Raw genomic sequence first — 20,902 nt, forward strand, 5'->3', positions numbered from 1 at the left:
CCAATGCAGAGACTAACAGAGGGTGGTCCACCACGGAACACAGGATATGAAACCTTTTGTGTGTGCTTCATCTAGCCAGCAATAGCACCTGTGTTTGAGCCCTTTGAACAATACTTGAATGGCTGGCAGTATCAAACCCTCCTACAAAATTGCAAACTTTTTCATAATTGCTCATCTTCCATTCATATTTATGTCATATTTCTACTTAGAGGCCAGATTGTGTTTTGTTGGTGGTAGTGGTTTGCTGTTGTTGTTTGTTTATTTTATCTGTTGAGCAAAAGAAATTGATTTGGACCAAAATAAAATAAATTGATATACATAAAGACAATGGGTTTCATATTTGTTTCTATTGACATGGACACTAATGATTTCTAATAATAACATTGACAAAAACTTGGTACTAAAATGGTAATGAAGTCCTAATACACTAAAGCCTCAACAGCGGATTTTATCTGTGTTTTGCTAAACATGACCCACTTTTCAGTGCCAAGACCAAATATGCCATTTGAGAATTTAAAATGTATCTCCATTCTAATTCTATGTCTCCTTTCATATATCGGTCACACAAATAAAAAGAGACATCTTCAAGAGCAGACCATGCTCACTTTGAAAATGTGTTCCTACCATGTTTCCTGGAACAGAACAAAAGGCATGCCCAGTGAAACAGTAGATTATCCCCTGTAAACTGCTTTGAAATTTAAGCCCTTGGGTTGGGCTCTCCAGCTCTTGCAAGGTAAAATGGCTTCAAGTTTAAAAAAAAAAGAGTCCGTTCTTATCGGTGGCTTGCATGAATAGCCTTTGTAGTTTTCTGAAACATTTTTATGACCAGATGAGGTAAGGAGTTGATTCTATTTTTGACTCAACTTCCTGAGTCTTAATATCTCTTTGTATAAAGAAGACACTAATAGCTTAGTTTAAAAGGCTCAGTGCTTTAAAACAAAAATCACAGTGGGGCTAGAGAATTGGCTCACTGTTGAGCCCTTGTTGTTCTTGCAGAAGATCCAGATTCAATTCTCAGAACCTACATGGTGGCCCGCAACCATCCCTAAGTCCAGTCCTAGGGAAGTCAAAGCATCATTTTGACCTTTTCGGTCCCAGGCACATATTGGTGTGCACACATCTTGCAGGCAGCACAATGATTCATATTAAATATTAAAATAAATATGCCTAAGGATTTTTAAATTCATATGGAGAATATCCTATCTTTTTAAGAGTATGATTTTATTACACAATTTCCTTTGTAGATGTTCTTAGAATATGCTTTTGGTCTTTCAAGTCTTCCTGTTTTTTATCTTAAAAATGGATGAGTGGGAGGGATTTTATATTCTTCATTTAAAAATTGTTCAAGATAAGTCAATCTTCTGAAAGTTACTGCTATGAAAATTTTTTATTGATAAGTTCTTGGCTGTTTTTTGTTTAGATTCTTGGTTAGAAAAATGTGAATTTTTTTTCATCAGTGTTTCTATGAACATTCACCTCATGGAGATCTGTATTAAAATCAGGGAAATATCGCAAATGATTTTGACTGCAACCTCTGTTCAAACATATAACAATGAAAAGATAATACTGCTGATGAGAAAAAGATAATCACTCCCACAGATAGTGTAGTAATGCATTTTGGTGAGATGTATTTCTGCGTCTCCAAATCTTTCTTATAGTCCTTTTAGAAGCATCTTAATTTTTAAAACTCTTTCATTCAGAAATCCCCATTTTCATACCAGAAATAATTTCAGCTTTTTATCTTAAATATTTTAATGTAATTGATACCTTTCTACGTTGTTGTTTTTTTTTTTTTTTTTTTTTTTTTTGCCCTGTTCTCTGATATTAGACACACATTCTGAGAATTTTCCTACACCTGTAATCTAGAGTGTTGCTATTATTCTTAATACATCATATATTTGTGAGAGGAAAGGAAGAGGTTTGCTGCTTTGAAGATACTGTGTTTGTTTTGCCATACAGGTGACACATTTCAGTGTTCCAGGAGTGAACAAATGAGTGTGTGTTTATCAAATAGGAGTTGTGTTTATCACATATGTAAGAGATAACTGAACTGACGTACCCAGCATATAGATGTTAGTCAGTAACAAACCTTAGCTATGCTGAACAGAGGTCCAAAGAATAAAGTTAGACCTGAAGAAGCTGTGGTTGACCACTGGCTTCATGATCCTGTACTATCACATGTTGTAGGTCTAGAAGGAGATGGTGCAAGTTGGTTAGCTGAAAGGGTCTTTTGTTCAAGAAGGCTGGGGTATTTAAACATCATACAAGTGTGCAGTGAAATTTTGCTTGAATTCATCAATAGACTAAATATTTCCTTTTCTTATTATACAACAAATAGTGAAAAAATTCTCCCAAAATTTTAATAGGCCTTCCTTAAGTCTGTTTGCTAGTGTTGAGGCTGTTAGTTAGGAGATATTCCTCAATCTAGGCAGTGTATCATTGGAAAGCTCCTGACACCACTCAGTTCATTTTCACCACATGGTTCTAACAGCACAGTACCTTCATCAAAGGAGTTGTTTGTTACGTGCTAGAATGCATGAATTATTATTAATAATACCCTTTGTTTTATATATGGAATATATATTTGAAATAATAAAAATACTCTTTCCATTAGCCTGACCAATTCCAGATTTGTTTCATGCTCTACCCACTGTCACATACAAAGATGAATGCTATCTATCGGGGTTTTCTTTATTTGAAGATAGGTGTAAATTATTCATGAGCATAATTCAATTATATTTAAAGAAATGTTAGAATTTGAGGACTTTCAGAGTCTTGCAAGTGTCACATATTTCTTAGTAATGATGACCACTAAGGAAGGGCTGGCTTAGTATCTGTCTCCAATAACTACTCCTCAGTGTGTTAGGAGAAGTAATAACAGGGGAAACATTTTGTCTTTAAATCAAGGTGTCAGGTTTATATTTTATCTGTAAAAAATGTAACATAAATATATTTGACATCTACCTCAGCAAACAAATTAATGCTAATTAAAGATTAATGTGTTATAATTAGCATTAAAAATGCGATTAAATTGTGAGTAAATGGACCAGGAATAGGAAAGTGTTAGACATCTCACAGCCCGGTTTTCATATTCTGCCTTTTGTTTTTGCAGCAAACAGAGGAGCTGGGGCAGCAGGCAGCTCCCAGACTGGAGACGCTCTGGGGAAAGCCCTGGCTTCGGTGAGGAAATATTGACTTTGGACACCATAGACACTGCTTGTAGCAGGGTGAACTTTAATCAGAAATGGACATATGGAATTTTAGAAAATAAATGCAAATAGCTTTGATTGGGGGCAGGGTTGGAGTGGGGGATATGGGTCACCTTGTTTTTTGAGGGGAAGTGATTTCACCTCCTTTGGTTAGCTTCTTTGATCTTGTTTTCCTGCTGGTGTTCAGCCCCCCTAACATGAAGATCTGGGGATAGTCTCTGGGCCTTTCGGCTCATAGATTTTTCTGTGTCCTTTCCTATTTTTTCATTTCTAAACTTAATATAGATGCCCATTGGCTACCTAAGACTGACTCTCCAAGAGTCAGTTACAAGGCAGTTAGAAAAGTTACTTAGAAAAAAAATGGCAATAGCTGAGGTCCATGGAGACTTGTCACTTTATTGGTATCTGAGGACTTCCCAGCCTTGCCCAACCATACTGCCAGTGAGCTGGACCTGAATAATTCTTGTGTGCTCCTGAATGACAAAATAGCATCCCTTATTCATTCAACACGAGTACTGTTCCTTGGACTATCTTCAAAGGCTATACATGGTCATTGACCCTTTCAAGAGGATTTGCGCCTTTAGTTGCATTTCCCCTCCCATCATGAACATAAAATAAGCTCAAGTAATATCAGCATGGAATTCCAAGCGAAAATACTTATTTAATCTGGCCTCTCTTGTGTCCTGATCTCAAATGCCCTAATTGCAATTGACCCGATACTGTCCAGCCTCTTGTTTTGTGGAGGAAGAAAGGAAAATTAGAAAGCAGTATCTGTTTGACTTGGCCACAGCCACACAGCCAGTGATGGGTGGGCATAGGACTGACTTGAAGTTGACTAACCTCAGCTCCTTTTCCTATCCTCACACACCACCACCGTGATCCTTCTGCAAACTTGAAGTTACTGTTGCATTTTTTTTTTCCACTTTTGAATGTTGTTAGTACAGTTCAGTGCTACATGCATTTTGTGCCTCGTGGATTTTAAATGAACTGCACGAATACTTGTTGTTTAAACATGTGTATTCAAAATAAATGAGGATGTCTTTTCCTCCCCACTCCTTTCAGATCTATTCTCCAGATCACACTAACAACAGCTTTTCGTCAAATCCTTCAACTCCTGTTGGCTCCCCTCCTTCACTCTCAGGTACTGTGTTCTGAATTTCCCTTCACAGCTGTAACAAGGTGCAGAATACCCCGTCTACACTGCCACTGCTTACAGAAATCTCAAAGCATAGCATTTCCACAGATGACAAGAATGGGGAGGATGACAGAAATTATAATCTGAAGGTGCATTTGTATCCAATTTCTTGAAAATTAGATGAAAAGGCGTTTCTTAAACTCTTTAGTTCTAGAAAAGGTGTTCAATAGCCGAATCCAATAGAATTTTTCTAAGAAATGTAGCCATGAATGTCTACTATTTAATCACCAAATATAGGCTATGTAAGAGACTCCTTCCCTGAAGACATTTCAGCCTTCCCTAATTTTGTGGAAATATTCAGAGGAAAGTTGACTTGGCATATAATATAAATTGTTATATAACTATGTAAAGTAAGGGGGTGTTTGTGTTTAAAATACAATTAATTATGATATATGGCTTCTAATCACATAGTTATGGACGTGGTACAGTTGTATAATAAGTTATTTTACTTTTCCAAGTACAGTTGAGTGATCTACTGCCCTCCTTTCGTGACTGCTTTTAGAAAGCTTTGCCTTGTCCATTGTCTCGGATTATTGGAAGAAGTCAAGGTGGCTTACATATAAAACTGTCACAGGTGCACCAGACATGACTGGAATTTAGAATAGATTTGCTTTGCCCAAACGGTGTGTCCTTGAATCCTGTAGTATTCCCTGTAAACTGAGTTGCCTTGTAGAAAGTGAGAGGTTTCAAACTACTAAACAACTTTAGGAAATGATGGCTGCAACATAGATGGTGTTTTAGCCTCTGTGATGTAGGAATTGAAACCGGGAAGATGCAGGGCAGTTGTAAGATGGTAACAAAACAACCCCTCGCCCCATGAACCAAATGAAAAGGAGGGCTCAATATTGTGCTCTTCTGTCTTGAAACCAGATGCTTGGGCTCTAAAAAAGTTATGTCAAATATTACTCTGCCAAACCAGTTTGAGTACAAAGGACTTGAGATAATGAGAGGAGAGTATAGAAGCAGGTGGATCACCACATTTACCACTTTAAACAAAGCCACTAGTTCCGTGGTCTGGAAGTGTGGGAACAGCTAATGTCAGATGCTCTGGTTTTGCATATAAGTGTACCGAAGTAAGGGGAGGCTGGGTGGTTTGCCAAGGGTATGCCAGTAACAATGAGAGAACTTTCTCAAGAACCAGGCACTCATTCTCCTGTGGCTGGTACACTTTTGGTAAGGGCAGGGAGGTAGATGCACAGACCTTCAGTTACACCTCAGCCTCAGCAACCTACTGTAGGTAGAAGGTACACAAAACAAGCCTGCCTGGTGAAGCCACTTTTTGGGGTCCTTGTAATGCATTTTGGAAGGTCACATGTTAGAAAGAAAGAGCTTTTATGAAGATATATAAATAAGAGGACAGATTGCTATTTTCACACCAACGGCTCTGTCCAAATTCTGTCAAGAAAAGTAATTGAACAAAATATCCTATTTTTATTTAGCATAGAAATACATAGGCTTACCCAGAAAAGACAGAGAGAATAGATTTTAAACATGCTGGCAGCACCAGGGCACGGGATCTTGAGAGATCACAGTTATTTATTTATTTATTTATTTCTGTTTTGGATTATGGATTTTCTAAGGTTTCTACAGTATATGTGAACTTTAAAATTTGTTTAAATTTAAAAGTGTTTTTTGTTTTGTAGGTTGGATATAGGGAGTATATTCTAAAAGGCTCTTTAGTGAGTTTTAAATTCTGCTTTAGTGAAGTTTGTCCAGAACTTTCTGAGGGGACCCATGTACAAGTGTGTACATTGTCCTAAGTGCTGAGTTCAATCCCAGGCACTAAAATAAATAATAAACAAATACATTTTAAAGGCTTATCTTACTCCATGAACATTTCAGAAACAGGAGTCAAGTTCTTTTGCATGAACAAAGGGATTTTGGTTTAACACAGTCTGGCCTCCAGTAAAGGCCTAATCGCTCCTTCTCCTTGGTACTCTTAAAAGCACCGTGACTTTCCATTCTCCAGTGACAGATTTCTCCCAGAGGACTTCTGCTAGCTGAAATTTAGACCCAATAAAATATTCCTTTTTACAGAGCAGCCGGAGGACACTTGGAGCCCATGAAAAGACTACATGTTTTACATTTGAAAGCTTCCTCTGGCCCCCAGATTTTCATCTGGGAAGATTAAGTGTATTTGTCTTATTGACTAATGAAAATCAGCATTGCTCCCTCTTAGAGTCTGTGGTTTGAGTGTACATGATGTGACTGTATCTCTCCTCTCATTGTCAGCAGGCACAGCTGTTTGGTCTAGAAACGGAGGACAGGCCTCATCATCTCCTAACTATGAAGGACCCTTGCACTCTTTGGTATGTCACATCTCACCCCTGTTTTTCAGTCATGTTTTCCCTTTTTCTATCACTTTTTAAGAGTCGTTACTTAAGGTCTACATTAAGAACAGCAGCTTGTGGGAGCCAGTCAGTAGGCTATGCTCATCTCTGTTTGGGGGCGGTGACCTAGATGTAACTAGAATGGAAGCCCAGGGCCTGACAAGAGATAAAGAAGCATCAGGAAAACTTAGAATTGTGTCCTCCTCCAAACTTCTTTGGGAAAATTCCAAAGCAATGGTTACCTAAGGGTGAGGTCTGGAACACTTGAAGGTGCAATCTCCCTCTACCCTGCATGCCAGAGATCAGTAGGCCATTTCCACCTAACCTCAAGCAACAGGCCTGCCATAGGTATCCCCCTCCTCTGTGGTTCTTGTAGGAATGCAGCAATTTTACTTTTAAAAAGTGATTGCTCTTCCAGAGGAAAATGCTGAACATTTCCAGGAGCTTAATTCATATTATAAACACTCACAAGATGATTCAAAGTCTGGCACTTTTATCCTCCTCAGCTTAGGGTGGGTGGAGCTGGAATTAGGAAGAAGCAGCCCTGCACCCTGCAGGTTTGGTACACATTTGAGTCAAGTAGCAGGCAGCCATTTGCCCCACAGGGTTGAGTTTCCCTCTTTTCCTTCAAATTCTGAGATGAAACATGGAAGAAATCTTTAATTTCCCTATCTCACCCCATACGCCTATCTATGATTTAGAGGCTACTGTTCCCTTTCAACTTAGTTTTTATAAGAAACTCTGCAGATGACAATATAGAGGCGAATTTCCTTCCTTCCTTGCGTTCTTCCTCTATGAACTGTATGAGTCACCAGCTATGCATTTTAGCCAATCAAGACAACTCACGGCCCAGCTCTTTCTTCTGCAGACTGCATCCAGATAGCTCAGTTGTTTTAGGTACTTAACATTTGCAGATTGCTCTCCAGAGCCCAGCCATCAAAACTAGGCTTTATTCAGCTGAAGAACTTGAGAGCTTGGTTCAGAGCTGGGGACCACAGCTTTGGTTCCCTGTCATCCTGAATACTCACAGAGATTCCTAAATAGAGATCTCATTCTCCTCCAGGGAACTGTTACCCAGGAAGTAGGCCAGGCACCTGTATGATTTCGTTTCATGCTCACATTGACCCAACTCTCTACTATCATCCTCACTTTTGTAGATTAAAAACTATAGACTGAGAGGTTAGTGATATTCTCTAGGTCAAATAGGTAGCACAGCCAGCAGGCTAGGGAGATCATATAACCCCAAGCCCACCAAATCAAAATCTTCTGTACCATAGACTAACTCCATTAGACACACATTCTTCCTGCCAGTATAGAATAATTAGAAATTGCTTTTCTCATGCAATAGAGCTGGTACATCTGTCTGCACAGAGCTTTAGAAATCAAAGTAGGCCATGCATGTTCTAGTACTAAACAGCACTAGCTTTAAGTTTTTTAAAAAATGGAACAAACACATAGATTCCAACCATGACTACTATTTCTTGGCCATAAGACACAGAGTGATTAATTCACTTAATTTATGAGCTACATTCTCATGTTCATATCGTAGGAGCACCCTTGTCCTATCTGTTTATGAATACTTGTGGAATGTGGGTCAATGAGATGGTACATTTTTATACACTGGCAATTAACACTTGATTATCACAGTAAAAACATATGAAGACATAACTGTGTTCTTTCTCTTCACTGTTAGCTATAGCATAGGCCTTATCTAGTTGAAGAATACTAGGATCCTAAAAGCTAAACTGGAAAAATTATTGGCTTTTAATTACATAAGGTAATGAATTCTCTGCTTCAGTATAGACTTTGAAATCAGCAATAGATTCTGGGTAGGTGATCAAGCTACATCTTTGTTGTTCTTTAGTCTCATGGATTCATATCACTTTGGGTGACAGAATTTTTAAGATATTTTTGTATTAGTAATTTCTGAGCCCCCCCCCACACACACACATGCAAGTTGATATTGATAACAGTTAAAAAGTAAGGCAGTTAGGCTAAAGTTCTTTAAACTTTTACCTCTCTCTGACTTGAAGAAAATTTTATTCAAAAACCAAAAAAATGATCATCTTTCCATTACTAGTATTATAGCTCTTTAGCCAGTGCTTGACAAAGATTTCCTCAAATTTGATGCATGTTTTCCTTTCTAACATAAATTCTCTTTCAAGTCCAGTGTAGCATATGTACATAATAATGACCTAAAAGAATTATCAAATTTACTTTGTCCTGAAAAATAACACCGGCATTTTAACATTAACATTTTCCACCCATTTTCTAGGAAGGACATTATTTATTTTTATTATTGTTCTAAGGAAACAAACATTATTGGAAACACATATTCCGAAACTCAATGTGTGGTCTATAGCAACTCAGTATTCTGCTTGTTTAAACCTGTGCATGCATTTCAAACTAAATCAAATCTCACTTCATTTATAAACCCAACAGCAAAGCCGGATTGAAGACCGTTTAGAGAGACTGGATGATGCAATTCATGTTCTCCGGAATCATGCAGTGGGCCCATCTACAGCTGTGCCTGGTGGCCATGGGGACATGCATGGAATCATTGGACCCTCTCATAATGGAGCAATGGGTGGTCTGGGCTCAGGGTATGGAACTGGCCTTCTTTCAGCCAACAGACATTCACTCATGGTAAGTGATGATGTAGTATTAGCATTTCAAGTGTAAATAGTTCTGCTACTATTTATTTTTAGGAAAAGCTTTATAGAGGTATAATTCACTATATGAATAATTCACATATTGATAGTGTAGGATGTTCATGGTATTGTGCACCCATCACCACTGTCGAATTCTGGAATGTTTTTGCCTCTTGTAAAAAGAAAGAGAAAGGCACCTAGCCATCAAGCAGTTATTGCCCACCCTCCTCACAACCCCTCAACTCCTGGCAATCATTAATCTATTTCCTGTTCCTATAGATTTTGGACACTTCATTTAAATAGGATTATACTATGGATTTGACCTTTTGTGAATTACTTCTCTCACCTTATCTCTTTAAGATTCACCTGTGTTTCCCCACATACTGAAGTTTTATTTGTTTTTATTGCCATTACATTTCCTACTTATCCTGTGCCAGGCCCTAAAGCCGCTTTTTGCTGTTTGGCAGTTGCAAAAGAATCAAAAGGAAACAAAACAAAACCAACAATTCCTGAGTATCCATGCACAAGATTTCATATGGACATATGTTTTCATTCCTCCAAACAAATATTAATAAGTTGCTGGATCACTGCTCATATTTTCAGTTACTCGTCTCCGTACCTTTAATCAAAGCACACAACTCAACTTCATGTTACATTCATAATATTCCAAATATGAAGGTGGTTTACTTTGATTTGCTTCATGAAACCAAAATGGTGGCTTTTTATCTCAGGGTTGGGAGGTAGAAATAGGTTGTATATTTGCCTTTTGTGGGGGTCAGAGATGTCTATAGCAAAATAACAATTGACTGATAAATCAGATAAATTTTATTTTTTTATTGATTCTGCATAATCTTGTTCCTTGTACATACGTGGTGGTAGACATCCTGTTGCCCTGCTTGACCCTTCTAGGGTTTTCAGAATTGCTTGGGAGCAAGGCTGTTTTCCATTCTTACTACAGTGTCTCTCATTGAGAGATGCTTCCCAGAAGAAATACAAAATAACTCTGAATCCCTGTGCAGCTCTTGTTCAACAGTGCCGTTTGGTCTTTCTTCAGTTTCTCTAATTAAGAGACTAAGATGAGGAGTGCTACTCTGCACAGTATAATACTGAAACCTGCAACTGATTAGAAACCAAAAATGTGGACTTATAAATAGAAGTAATGAACTAACTCATTTCTAAAATGTGGAAAGATATTTTTGAATACCAATGCTAATTTTTTTCTTACTTTTTTTCTTTATCTTGACCTCTACCCTGAAAATCCATCATTAAGTAAAAATTGTTTGCATGTTCATTGGCAATTGCTAAAGAGTTTACAAAGGAAATTCTTGATTTTAATTTAGCCTGGCCTCAGGTAATGTGTTAAACACTTGGGATGCATATAATATTAGATTTTCATTTGTACAGCTCTCTCTCCCTCTCTCTCTCTTTTATTTTCTTTCTTGCAACTACAGTGTTTAAACAACACTGCTTTTAATTAAGAAATCTGGCTTTATTAAAATCCAAATCTGCAACTTATAACCATTTATGTATATCTGCTCTCAATCAAGAGAAAAATAGTCTAATTTCTGTAGCTGCCTTCACTTTGCATATGTTAGCCGGATGAGGCATGCACCCAGGACATTGATGTAGAGACTGCCTTCTCTGTTCTTGGATACCAGATGGAGGCTAAGCAGTTCTTTAACATATTAAACTGTACATAGATGCCATTTGGGATTATTTGACCTTAGAGCTGCCTGTTCTTTGAGTTTGATTCTGAGATGGGACAAGAAGAAAAAAGAAACAATAACAACAGTGACAAAAAACACACTAGGATTATTTTTGGAGAAGGGGAAGTTGAATTGACCCCGACGGAAAGAAAAGAGAGAACAGAGCAGAACAATTTTTAAAAGGAAAATAATTGGCTAACTGTATACAGATACCTCTTTCTTGGCTGTGGTTGCTGGGTTACTATATAAAAGAAATACAGTTGCCAGTTTTGCTAGTGAAGACAAGTTACCTCTCACTCCTAGTAGGAACTGGGGAGCCAGCCCAATCTTGGCCTTCTTCCAGAGACATGCATGTCAACAGTCCATGCCCTTTGAACCCAGTAGGGGTCTTGTCATCCTCCTTGGCTTCCTAGAAACCATGTACCCCTAAAAACCTGAACTCCTTATCCCAAAAGCCCCGTGTGGATGGAAGCAATTGGACTGCCCTATCTTTTCTCAACACAAACCCATATGAATGTTAAAATAAAAGCCTAAGAACAAAGAAAATATTTTTTTTAATTTAGTCAGTCTGAAGTTAGCCTTTGACTGTTTGATACATTCCACAATAAAAATGAGAGGGGAAGCAAAAAGAAAAAGAAAAAAAAAATCCACCCTCTCCCAACAACAATAACAACAACACAGAATTCAAGGAGGACACTGGTAATGTTTTCCACATTTGAATTTTAATACATGAAACAGCTGCAGGAAGTAAAGTAGCATTGGGAGGTATGTGGCGGAAACAGGGCGGAAAGGGCTGGAGTGGGGCTGGCTCCCAGCTACACACCTTCCTTTGTTGTTCTGGGATGGAAGCGAGGGGCAGAAACTGGAGACTCATCCTAGGCTGGTTTTGTTTTGAGCAAATCTCTGTTCTAACTCTGCTTCATCATTCCCTCTGATTAAAGAATAGATGACTTCAAATGAACTTGACCTCCAGCCTCAGATTTCTTCCCTCCCCGTTTCCTGAAAATCAGAACAAAATGCCTTGATAGCATGGAAGACAGCGTGCGCCTTTCTTTCACCAGCAGCTTGACTCTGTGCTGGGGAAAATTGTCTCTGCCTTGGCTGTTGTCTTATCTCATTCAATTGCTCACATATTGTATTTAGCTTTTGATTCGCAAAAATGTCTTCCTTGGTCTTTGGGAATTTACTAATTATTAATACAATGAAAAGGACTTGTTTTTTCCCACTACAGCATGATTTATGCCACTTGAGTACGTAGCCAATATGTGGGGCTTTCTAGATAACAGTATTTGTCTGTGCTTTTCCCTTCTCAGAAACTTTGAAGGGACTCCCATTATCTGTAAGAACAGGATCAGCTCTCTAGCTCATCATCCAAGACCCTTGGTTATTCACGAAAAGCCTTATATTTAGCTATCCCATTATGCAAAGGTTTCCAGCCAAACCAGTGTTTGCAAGTGCACATTACAGGAATGGGCCCCATCAGGTACCTCTTTTGCATATGTCCTGGATTCATCTGCCCTGTCCACTTCTCTCTTCTCACTCATGGTCAAAAGTTCTGACAAACTCAAATACTTCCAAGAAGCCATCTCTTGCTGCTTCTGTCTATAACAGTCATTTTCTGCAGCCCATCCTGCCCCACCCAGAACCCCTGTCTCATAGCACAATGACTCATACCACTTCTAGATATTTATCTTAGCCTGATTCACATAGCTGTGAGTCTTTTATAGGGGCAACCTCTTATGACTGGCAAGTGTGAATTCCTTGGGTGCCATGTTTTGTATTTTCTCTCTCTCCCTGGAAATAGATCATCACTCAAACTAGCTTGACCCCTCTGGTCTAAGCTCTGAGTACAGCATATCTGGTAGCATTCATAGAGGTCCAGTGAGTGGAACCATTAGGACTGGTAATGTGAGCTTCCTGACGTCTAAGCAGGTCAAGATATACAGCTACATTTAAGTTTAGAGACCTTCCTCCAGACCCTGCACTCTCCTGCTGAGATGCCTCCTTCCCAGACATTGTAAATATACCTTTTCAGAACTAATGTAGGTGCAAAGAGTTTGTGATTTTTTATATCTTGGTAAACTTTGATTGGTAGAAGAAGATTCTGGGTGTTTTATGGTCTGGATCCCAGAGTGGCTCTTCTCTCCAGTGGGGACTAGGGTCATAGCTGGATCAGTGTAAATCATTCTTATCTAAGTACCTTCTTAAGTCACTACAGACATGCTGAATGGCAAAGAGCTGTGAATTCTTGCCACTTGACCCATTGAGGATATGATTTTAAGTCATCAAGTAATGTTTCTTAGCATAACAGCCTTCTTTCCTGGCAAAATCTAAGCAGAAATCTCTGAATATGGAAAAGGATGGAAACAAGAAGGATCACCTCTTACCTAGTTAGGCAATCCTTGCCACTTCCAGTCCCCATCCACTTCATGGTTAATCTTGGCATTGAAATCACTCACTCTCCTATAACCTGTTTTAGAAGCGGTCTTCTAAATGCGGTTTTCCTCGTTATTCACTGGATATTCACTCTCAGAGATGGAGCCTTCCCAACAACCTCACATTGTCTTTTAATGGAACAAAACACACATCAAGCATGTCTTTATGTGGCCCTGTGTGTACCCCTGGTTAGAGAGACTCAGCAGTGTTGTACTTTTTATCAATATGTAGTTCTTGTGGTTCTCATTTCCTTTTTGAGTAAATTCTGCTTGTTCAATTCAAGAACATTTAGCTGTGGTAACAATTATCAAGCATCATGTTCCGTTATGGTCTCTAGTCTCAAGGGGGCTCATAAACTAAATACATACATACATACACACACACACACACACACACACACACACACACACACACACACACACAGCCTTTTAGTCAAAATACTGTGTGCTAGTCCACTAGGCCCTATAAGAAAACAGGGACAACCTCATGGTCACCTGACTTAGGAGAAGTGCCTTATGTGTTGTTCCTGTGTGTGAAACCCAGGGCTTGATGCAGACCAGGCAGGTGTACTACCACCAGGCTATAGCCCTTTCCCCCCTTTCCTTCTTTCTTTCTTTTTAAAATATGAAGTAAGGTTTCCTATTGTATTCAGGTTTGCCTTGAACTTACTCTGTAGGTCAAGATGGCTTTGAATTCTCAGTCCTCCTTTTTCAACTTTCTCAGTAACTGGGCTTACAAGCTTATACCACAGGACCTAACAGCAGTAATGTCTTAGGAGCTATGGCTGATTAAAAGATGGAGGATACCTGTTCCAGTTGTCTCCTATGCCTGTCCCCGATGGTGTCCTACAAGCCTCCACACTGGACCCCTCAGCCCAGGTGGGGTTGTGGACCACATTTTAGAATCCATTGATGCAAGTGAATCTTAGCTCTATGTCCTTCTCTCCTGGATGTTTCATTTTTGATTCATTCAATTAGCTTGTATGGAGGGAGCAATAATCTTTCTTTAGCTGGTGCAGAGCATGTAGGAACAGAGGGTCTAGTATTATACCTGTCCAGAACTTCACATAACCCCTTTGAATTTCATATTTTAGCCTTCCATCTGTCTCTAGTCTATAGGTCTACGTTATATCCTCATTCAGTTATATCCTCTGCCAGCTCTATTGTCTGCAGATGTGATGGGTTCCTTTAAAGTCCACATCAAAGCTGCTAGTAAAAATGTTGGCCAGGAAAGGACATGGACCAAAAAGCCCCGAGGCTCAAGAGAACATTCATCCTCTGCACACTGGTCCCGATCTTGGAGTTTTTCATCACAGCCAGTTCTGTCCCCTAATTCTGTTCATGAAGTTTATGTTATGATGTTCATCCTGTTTCTGTAAGAGTCCAGGCATGCAACCCTCCCCCCCCCCCCACTGTGAGTGAGGAAATGGGCTTTGTCTAGAAGAACTTGTTCTTTGTTAAACTAAACTGAGTTCATGGGGTCACTGCTGTCTTAAAGAGCACATAGACACTGTCTGTTAGCCAGTGCTGGTCCATCTCACCAAGGATCATAATCTTGAACATCATATTTCAGCCATTACTCTATTACAGAAGGTCTTGATTTTTAAAACCAGGGTAGTTGCCTGTTTCTAGCATTCCCATGTGTTCTAATCTCCCCGATGATTGACTATTCCAGAGAATAGATGAGTAACCTCAACTGAAAGATTTTTTTTTCAATATTCCTGTCATACTTTGTAAGGAAACAAAAAGAAAAGAAAAGAAACTTTAAGAAGTTCTCCCAACCAGGGATTATTTGTTCAATAATAGGGTCCTTGAGCTCATATTACTGTTGTTTTCTGCATCAATTTGGCTAGTCAGAGACATTGGATTGAATCAGTGCCCTGAGACCATTCCACCCCAATCTCATATACACCACATGTTCCATTGGGTACATTCTCTTTGGTCTCCCATAGCTATTTTATTCAAATTCAGGCCCAGTGACATGGAAACTGTCAGTCAGTGTATCTCCTTAAATGTGTAAACCCTCACTTTCTGTGTGCCTGTAACAAACAAATCCAAATCACGTATGTAACATCATGTAGCCATGTGCTATGAGCAAATAAAGTTTTAAAATCTTTCCCTATTCCCCATTGTTATATAGGAAAATGAAATGCACATTTAAAACCAACCCTGTAGCTTCATAGTACTTTCAATGGTGATTGTTTTCTTCTTCAATAATAGCAGAAAAGGCAAGCCAACATTTCCAGTACCATAGTCATCTTTTTATTAAATATGAGTGCACAATGTTAAACTGCCCTTGCATTGTAAAAAGAAACACACACACACACACACACACACACACACACACACAACACTAGCATTGCGGATTCTTCTGGAGAGAAAAGCTCCCATTGAACACATTGGAAACACCATGACTTCCTTCACTCCTTGTAGCTCAGATTTCTTTAGATGCAGTGAGGACACTTAGAGGTGCGAGCGTCTAGGATTTCGTGGGAACCTATCCTGGCCAACCTACAGTAAAGTACATGCCTCGCTTTAGGATAAGGTAGAATTACAGAGTGCTGCAAGTTGTGATCAAACTAGGGGGAAAAAAAACTAAACTTAGGCAAGAGTCCATGCAGGATTTTAACAGTTGCAGAGGGGCATGCTAGAGAAGCCATTACTAAGTCAGAGCATAAACATGATTTTTAAAAAAATTAAAAAGAAAGAAAGGCACTTATATGCTCAAAGAACAGTAAGGTCTGGCTTTGCAGCTGGTAGCCCAGGCTGCTCCAAGCCCCTCCTCCACAGAGCAGCAGCTCCAGCAATTGGTTGAAGCATTACACATGAGAGTCCACAGGAAGAGTGAGTTTTCATGTATATTTTTTAACATCCAAATTAAATTAACTCATGGAATTTTCCACCCTTGGGAATTAAAGTAGCAGTTCATGAAGTAATTCGGTTATGTCATTCATACCAAAACAGAAAATACTGGTGTAGCTTGGCACTGTTTAAAAGCTAAGACTAGGCCTTGGTCATTTTATATTTCTTCAAATTCCATGGCCGTTGTATTAGTTTAACTTTTATTGTCGCAGTAAATTTTTCAAATCAAAAGTATCCTAGCTGCTGCTTAGAAAACATGTGTTTGAAAAAAAAAAACAAAAACAAAAACAAAAAACACCAGAACTGGTTCTGAGCAAGGAGTGTGTTTAGGAAAACATCAGCTTTGGAGTTAAAAACTAAAAGGTGGGAAGCTGCATTTTCTGTCAGACCTAATTGGTTGACATTCACAGTTGTACTTAATTCTGGCTTCCCCTCTACCCATAAATCACCCAAGAACTGTAAAGCTGAGTTTAGCCAAAAGATCTGTCTGATATTAGCAAGGGGAAGCATTGTCACAATAGCCACAAGCCCTTGAACGCAGCTAATTGGATGTAGTATGAAAAGCCACAGAACTGAGTTTGCACATTTTCCTTTCACATGAGCCTTCTCCCCAGCTCCTCCTGCACACAGGCAGCTCTGGTGTGGGGCTGCAAGTGTGTGAAAGTTATTGGAGAGTGGTAGTCTCTGGGTAATGTTTCTGTAAGCTGCCCAATTTTCCCCCTGTAGACTAGATGGGAAACATCTGGGTTTTGTTTTAAAAGCTGTTTTGAGAACTGTCTGAATCTTGAGATATAGAACTGAGGTCACTGTTAAAGCAGGTGCTCTTGGACAAGAGAGAAAACTGCCAGGGGCCGGCTGGCTCAGGAATCTGCTGCAGGGGACTTCCTCTTAGAGGAAAAAGTGTTGAAGTTTGCTGCTCTATTTAGGACACCAACCAGTAATTGCATTAGCAATACTAGAATTCTTTGAACACAGCTAGCCCTTGAGTGAATAATTAGCTCAGTATGAAGGAATCCAAAATGGTCATTTCCTCTACAGGGCTACGACAGTCCAAGGGTCTGAGGTTCTTTCTGCTCCTCTGAGGTTTTAAATGCTTAAATTTCCTCTTTAAACATACCAGCAGCAAAATAACCACTATTTTAAATAAGTCATAGCCTACCTGTCTGCCTCTGGGGTGGGGTTTATTGTTGTCATTTTATTGTTTTATTTGTTTGTTTTAGAGACTAAGGGGAAAGGGAGAGATGAAGCCACTCAAAATCCACACCGAAGCAGTTTTGAAAAAACAAAACAAGAAACATGAGGAACCCCTAGAAATCAGGGCAGGGCAGGTACCTACTACTCTGAGGATGAGGGATCACCTCCCACCCCCACCCCCAGCCTTTGGAGCAGCAGTTATTAGCAGCTGTTTATTCAGTCGGGAATTGAGATTAACATTGTAAACTTTTTTTTTTTTTTTTTTTTAAGAACTAGAAGAAAATTTGTTTGGGAAGTTGGCTCTGTATATCAAATCTTCCTTGCCAAAAAAAACTTCCTTTCTCAGAACACATGGACTGGAGTTGAGCAATGTTATGATCTCTGAGAAGCTCAAGATTACCAAAAAGTCTGTCCCCATTAACTAGGACAGAAGGGGCAGAGACGGAAGGCTTTTGCTGTCTACAATTCCTCCATAGTCTTCACAATATCAATAGCTGCTGCCACTCCTCCATTGTCTCAAAAGGGTCACTCTGTCTCTTCTCCATCCCTAGCTGCACCTTCACCATGGTCAGACACACACAGATAGACTTTCTGCACACCTGCTCTGTGCATGTGACCGTCCAGGAAACAGTCAACAAGGCACTCCAGTACTTTGGGATCCTTTGGTCTCAAAAAGGGAAGAATTTTTTTAAAAGTGGATATTGGTATTTTTTGTTCTTGATTTAATGCTACTCTTAATGTCATTTTCTTTTATTAAATCCTTTCTTTTGCTTTTGATCTTATTTATAGCAGCCACTGGTCATATGGAAACCATTACTGTATAGCTAGGAGATGAAAGACGTCAGTGCAGTTAAATAAGAACGAATCATTTGAGCCAATAATATGCACATACAGAGTAAGGTGCCATGTGTGTCCAGAATGCCCTGTGTGTTCACTTTGTAGCAGAGTTTGAGCTTTAGACTAGTCTGCACAAAAATCTGCTTTTTGTCAGAGATCTGTAGTCTGACAATATGAAAACACATGTTAACACAAAGCTTTTAGCTGCTTGCATCATGTGCTGCCGAGAGACAGACACAGAATCAGATACACACACACACACACACACACACACACACACACACACACACACACACACATCCACACAGAGAAAGAGAGACAGAGACACAGAAATAGAGAAACTGTCTAATGCCACTTATTGGTGTAAAAATATAAATTCCCCAATACAGCTGGAAGATTATGTAATTAGTGTCAAATATCAGACTGTTACAGAGAGGTCTAGAGAATAGCCATCAAAATCCTCTCTGTCTTTCAAAACATATCTCAGTTGCCCTGGTTTTCCCAGATAGAGATGACTTCATCATCTTTTGAAATCCTCTGTAACCTTGTTCTCTTGTAAGATGTCCATCTTATTTTGTCTTACATCATAATGATATTATACCACCATTATAAGTAATAGATATCTGTCTTGTTATTTCTTTTCCTTTGGGTACCTAAAGAGTTCTTTGCATATGGACATCTGAAAGACTTTTGCTAAGTCAAATGAAATGCTCATTATTGGACAGAAACATGCAAAAATGGATATTTGACATTATCAAAGTTTGTAAATGTCAGACCTCTTCTCCTGGATATGTGTCATGTGTCCCATCATGGGTGTTTGGGGAATATCCACCTGCACACTGTAATGATAGTGATGTCTTGTTGTCTGGACTCAGGCCCTGTTTGTCTGTATGGCATTCACAACCCCAGGCAAGCATTGACTTTATGCATAGCAAAGTTTAAAGTCTGTGTCCAGTGCCATCTGACAATGTCCTTGAATGTATTTTATGTGTGGTACCTTTAATGACTCAACCAGATAACTGTCCTCCTCCTGGCCCAATAAGGCAATGGCAAAGTGCAGAATTAAAGAGATCAGCACTGTCTTGAAGGGGCTAGAGATGGGTAGATGGCTATGGATCTAATGAAACAGAAGCTATCAGAAGAGGCTAGTCCACAGTAGTCCCTGACCCACAGTAATGTTGGAGGGAGCCCAGAAGATGAGGAGCCATGAGTAGATAGCAAAAGATTTAGACTAATCATTGAAAACTAAGAGAAAAACTGACTTAGTCCCTAGGTACTCAGGTAAAGGATCAACAGCAGAAGATGGAACTCATAGACTTGTTCCACAGAACACTAACTATGCTGAACTTTAACTAAGGGGCCAAATCCTGGGAAAAGAACATAGCATTCCAAACATGAAGATTTACAAAGAGATGGAAAAGCTACATTTCGTACATTTAGACTATTTTCTTTATGCCTTTGCTCCTTCTACGGATATTTACTGTAGGCATTTGTTAGGCGCCTTGTCCTACACAGCTTGGTACTGGGAACCTTGTTAGAACAAGCAGGGAACAAAGAAAGGGAAAGCACAAAGGAAACAACAGGCATGTACACAGAAACTGGGATCGTATGGGTTATGTTTCCTCTGATGGAACAGTACCAAGTACAGTAACAACCAGAGAGCATGTTTATAATGTACAGCACAGGGTGAAAGCCTAGCTATTCTCAGCAGGATGTTTCTATAGGTGAGCAGTATCTGGATAGAAATATCTGGGAGGAGGGTACTGTGGTTGCTAGATTTTATATATATACATATACATATGCATATGCATATATATATATATATATATATATATATATATATATATATTGATCAGTTATAAACACTCAAACTTGCACATGTTGTCAACATTTACAGCCAGACTATAGAGAGGTTTGGCCATCACTCTGAGCTTCCACATGGTTGGAAGGCTTGAACATCCCCATGGGTCTGAGGTCCAGTTCTTTGACAAGGCCCGTCTATGTCAACAATGTATGTTTCCTCAGGACTTCATATACCATTTACAAGTGCACTCGGTGCTTCCCCAGCTTCCCACAGATAGGTAAACTAAGTGAAAGTTAAGTGTCACAGTGAGCCTCTAGTACTAGGCAGTCTGTAAAACCCCAGAATGTTTTACAGGGACATCAGCTGCATGAGCATGCACACACAGGTACACTTGAGGGATCCACAGTTACCAGTGTGCATGAAAGTGTTCAACTGGCTTCTAAACAAAACAGAGCTGCTTACTGGTAACTGCAGGCCCACACTGTAATCCCCATGCTAGATGAGCATGACTCACTGTAGCTGGATCAATTCTAGTTCCCTACAACAGGTTTAGTAGCCTGGTGCCTGGAGCAGGGGTAGACCGGGCTGTGCTAAGCTCCTCCACAGTCCAGACTGGGAACATAGCGTCCAGAATGTCACCCCTGTTGGAGGACATGAGATTAAAAGTTGGAAACAATGG

At 39.4% G+C, this 20,902-nt stretch overlaps 1 protein-coding gene across 15 annotated transcripts in view; it reads left to right on the forward strand.

Annotated features, from left to right (window-relative positions):
• Tcf4 (transcription factor 4) overlaps nucleotides 1-20,902 on the forward strand; it is a 332,791-nt gene that overhangs the window by 293,620 nt on the left and 18,269 nt on the right. For all 15 annotated transcript variants that reach the window (XM_051200994.1, XM_051200981.1, XM_051200980.1 and 12 more), the window contains 4 exons: nucleotides 3,113-3,180; nucleotides 4,272-4,350; nucleotides 6,637-6,713; nucleotides 9,177-9,380. In XM_051200994.1, coding sequence (XP_051056951.1) covers nucleotides 3,113-3,180; nucleotides 4,272-4,350; nucleotides 6,637-6,713; nucleotides 9,177-9,380 — 428 coding nt within the window. The remainder of the gene's footprint in view (nucleotides 1-3,112; nucleotides 3,181-4,271; nucleotides 4,351-6,636; nucleotides 6,714-9,176; nucleotides 9,381-20,902) is intronic.

The sequence above is a fragment of the Phodopus roborovskii genome, unplaced genomic scaffold, assembly GCF_943737965.1.
Source record: "Phodopus roborovskii unplaced genomic scaffold, PHOROB, whole genome shotgun sequence".
Taxonomy (NCBI): domain Eukaryota; kingdom Metazoa; phylum Chordata; class Mammalia; order Rodentia; family Cricetidae; genus Phodopus; species Phodopus roborovskii.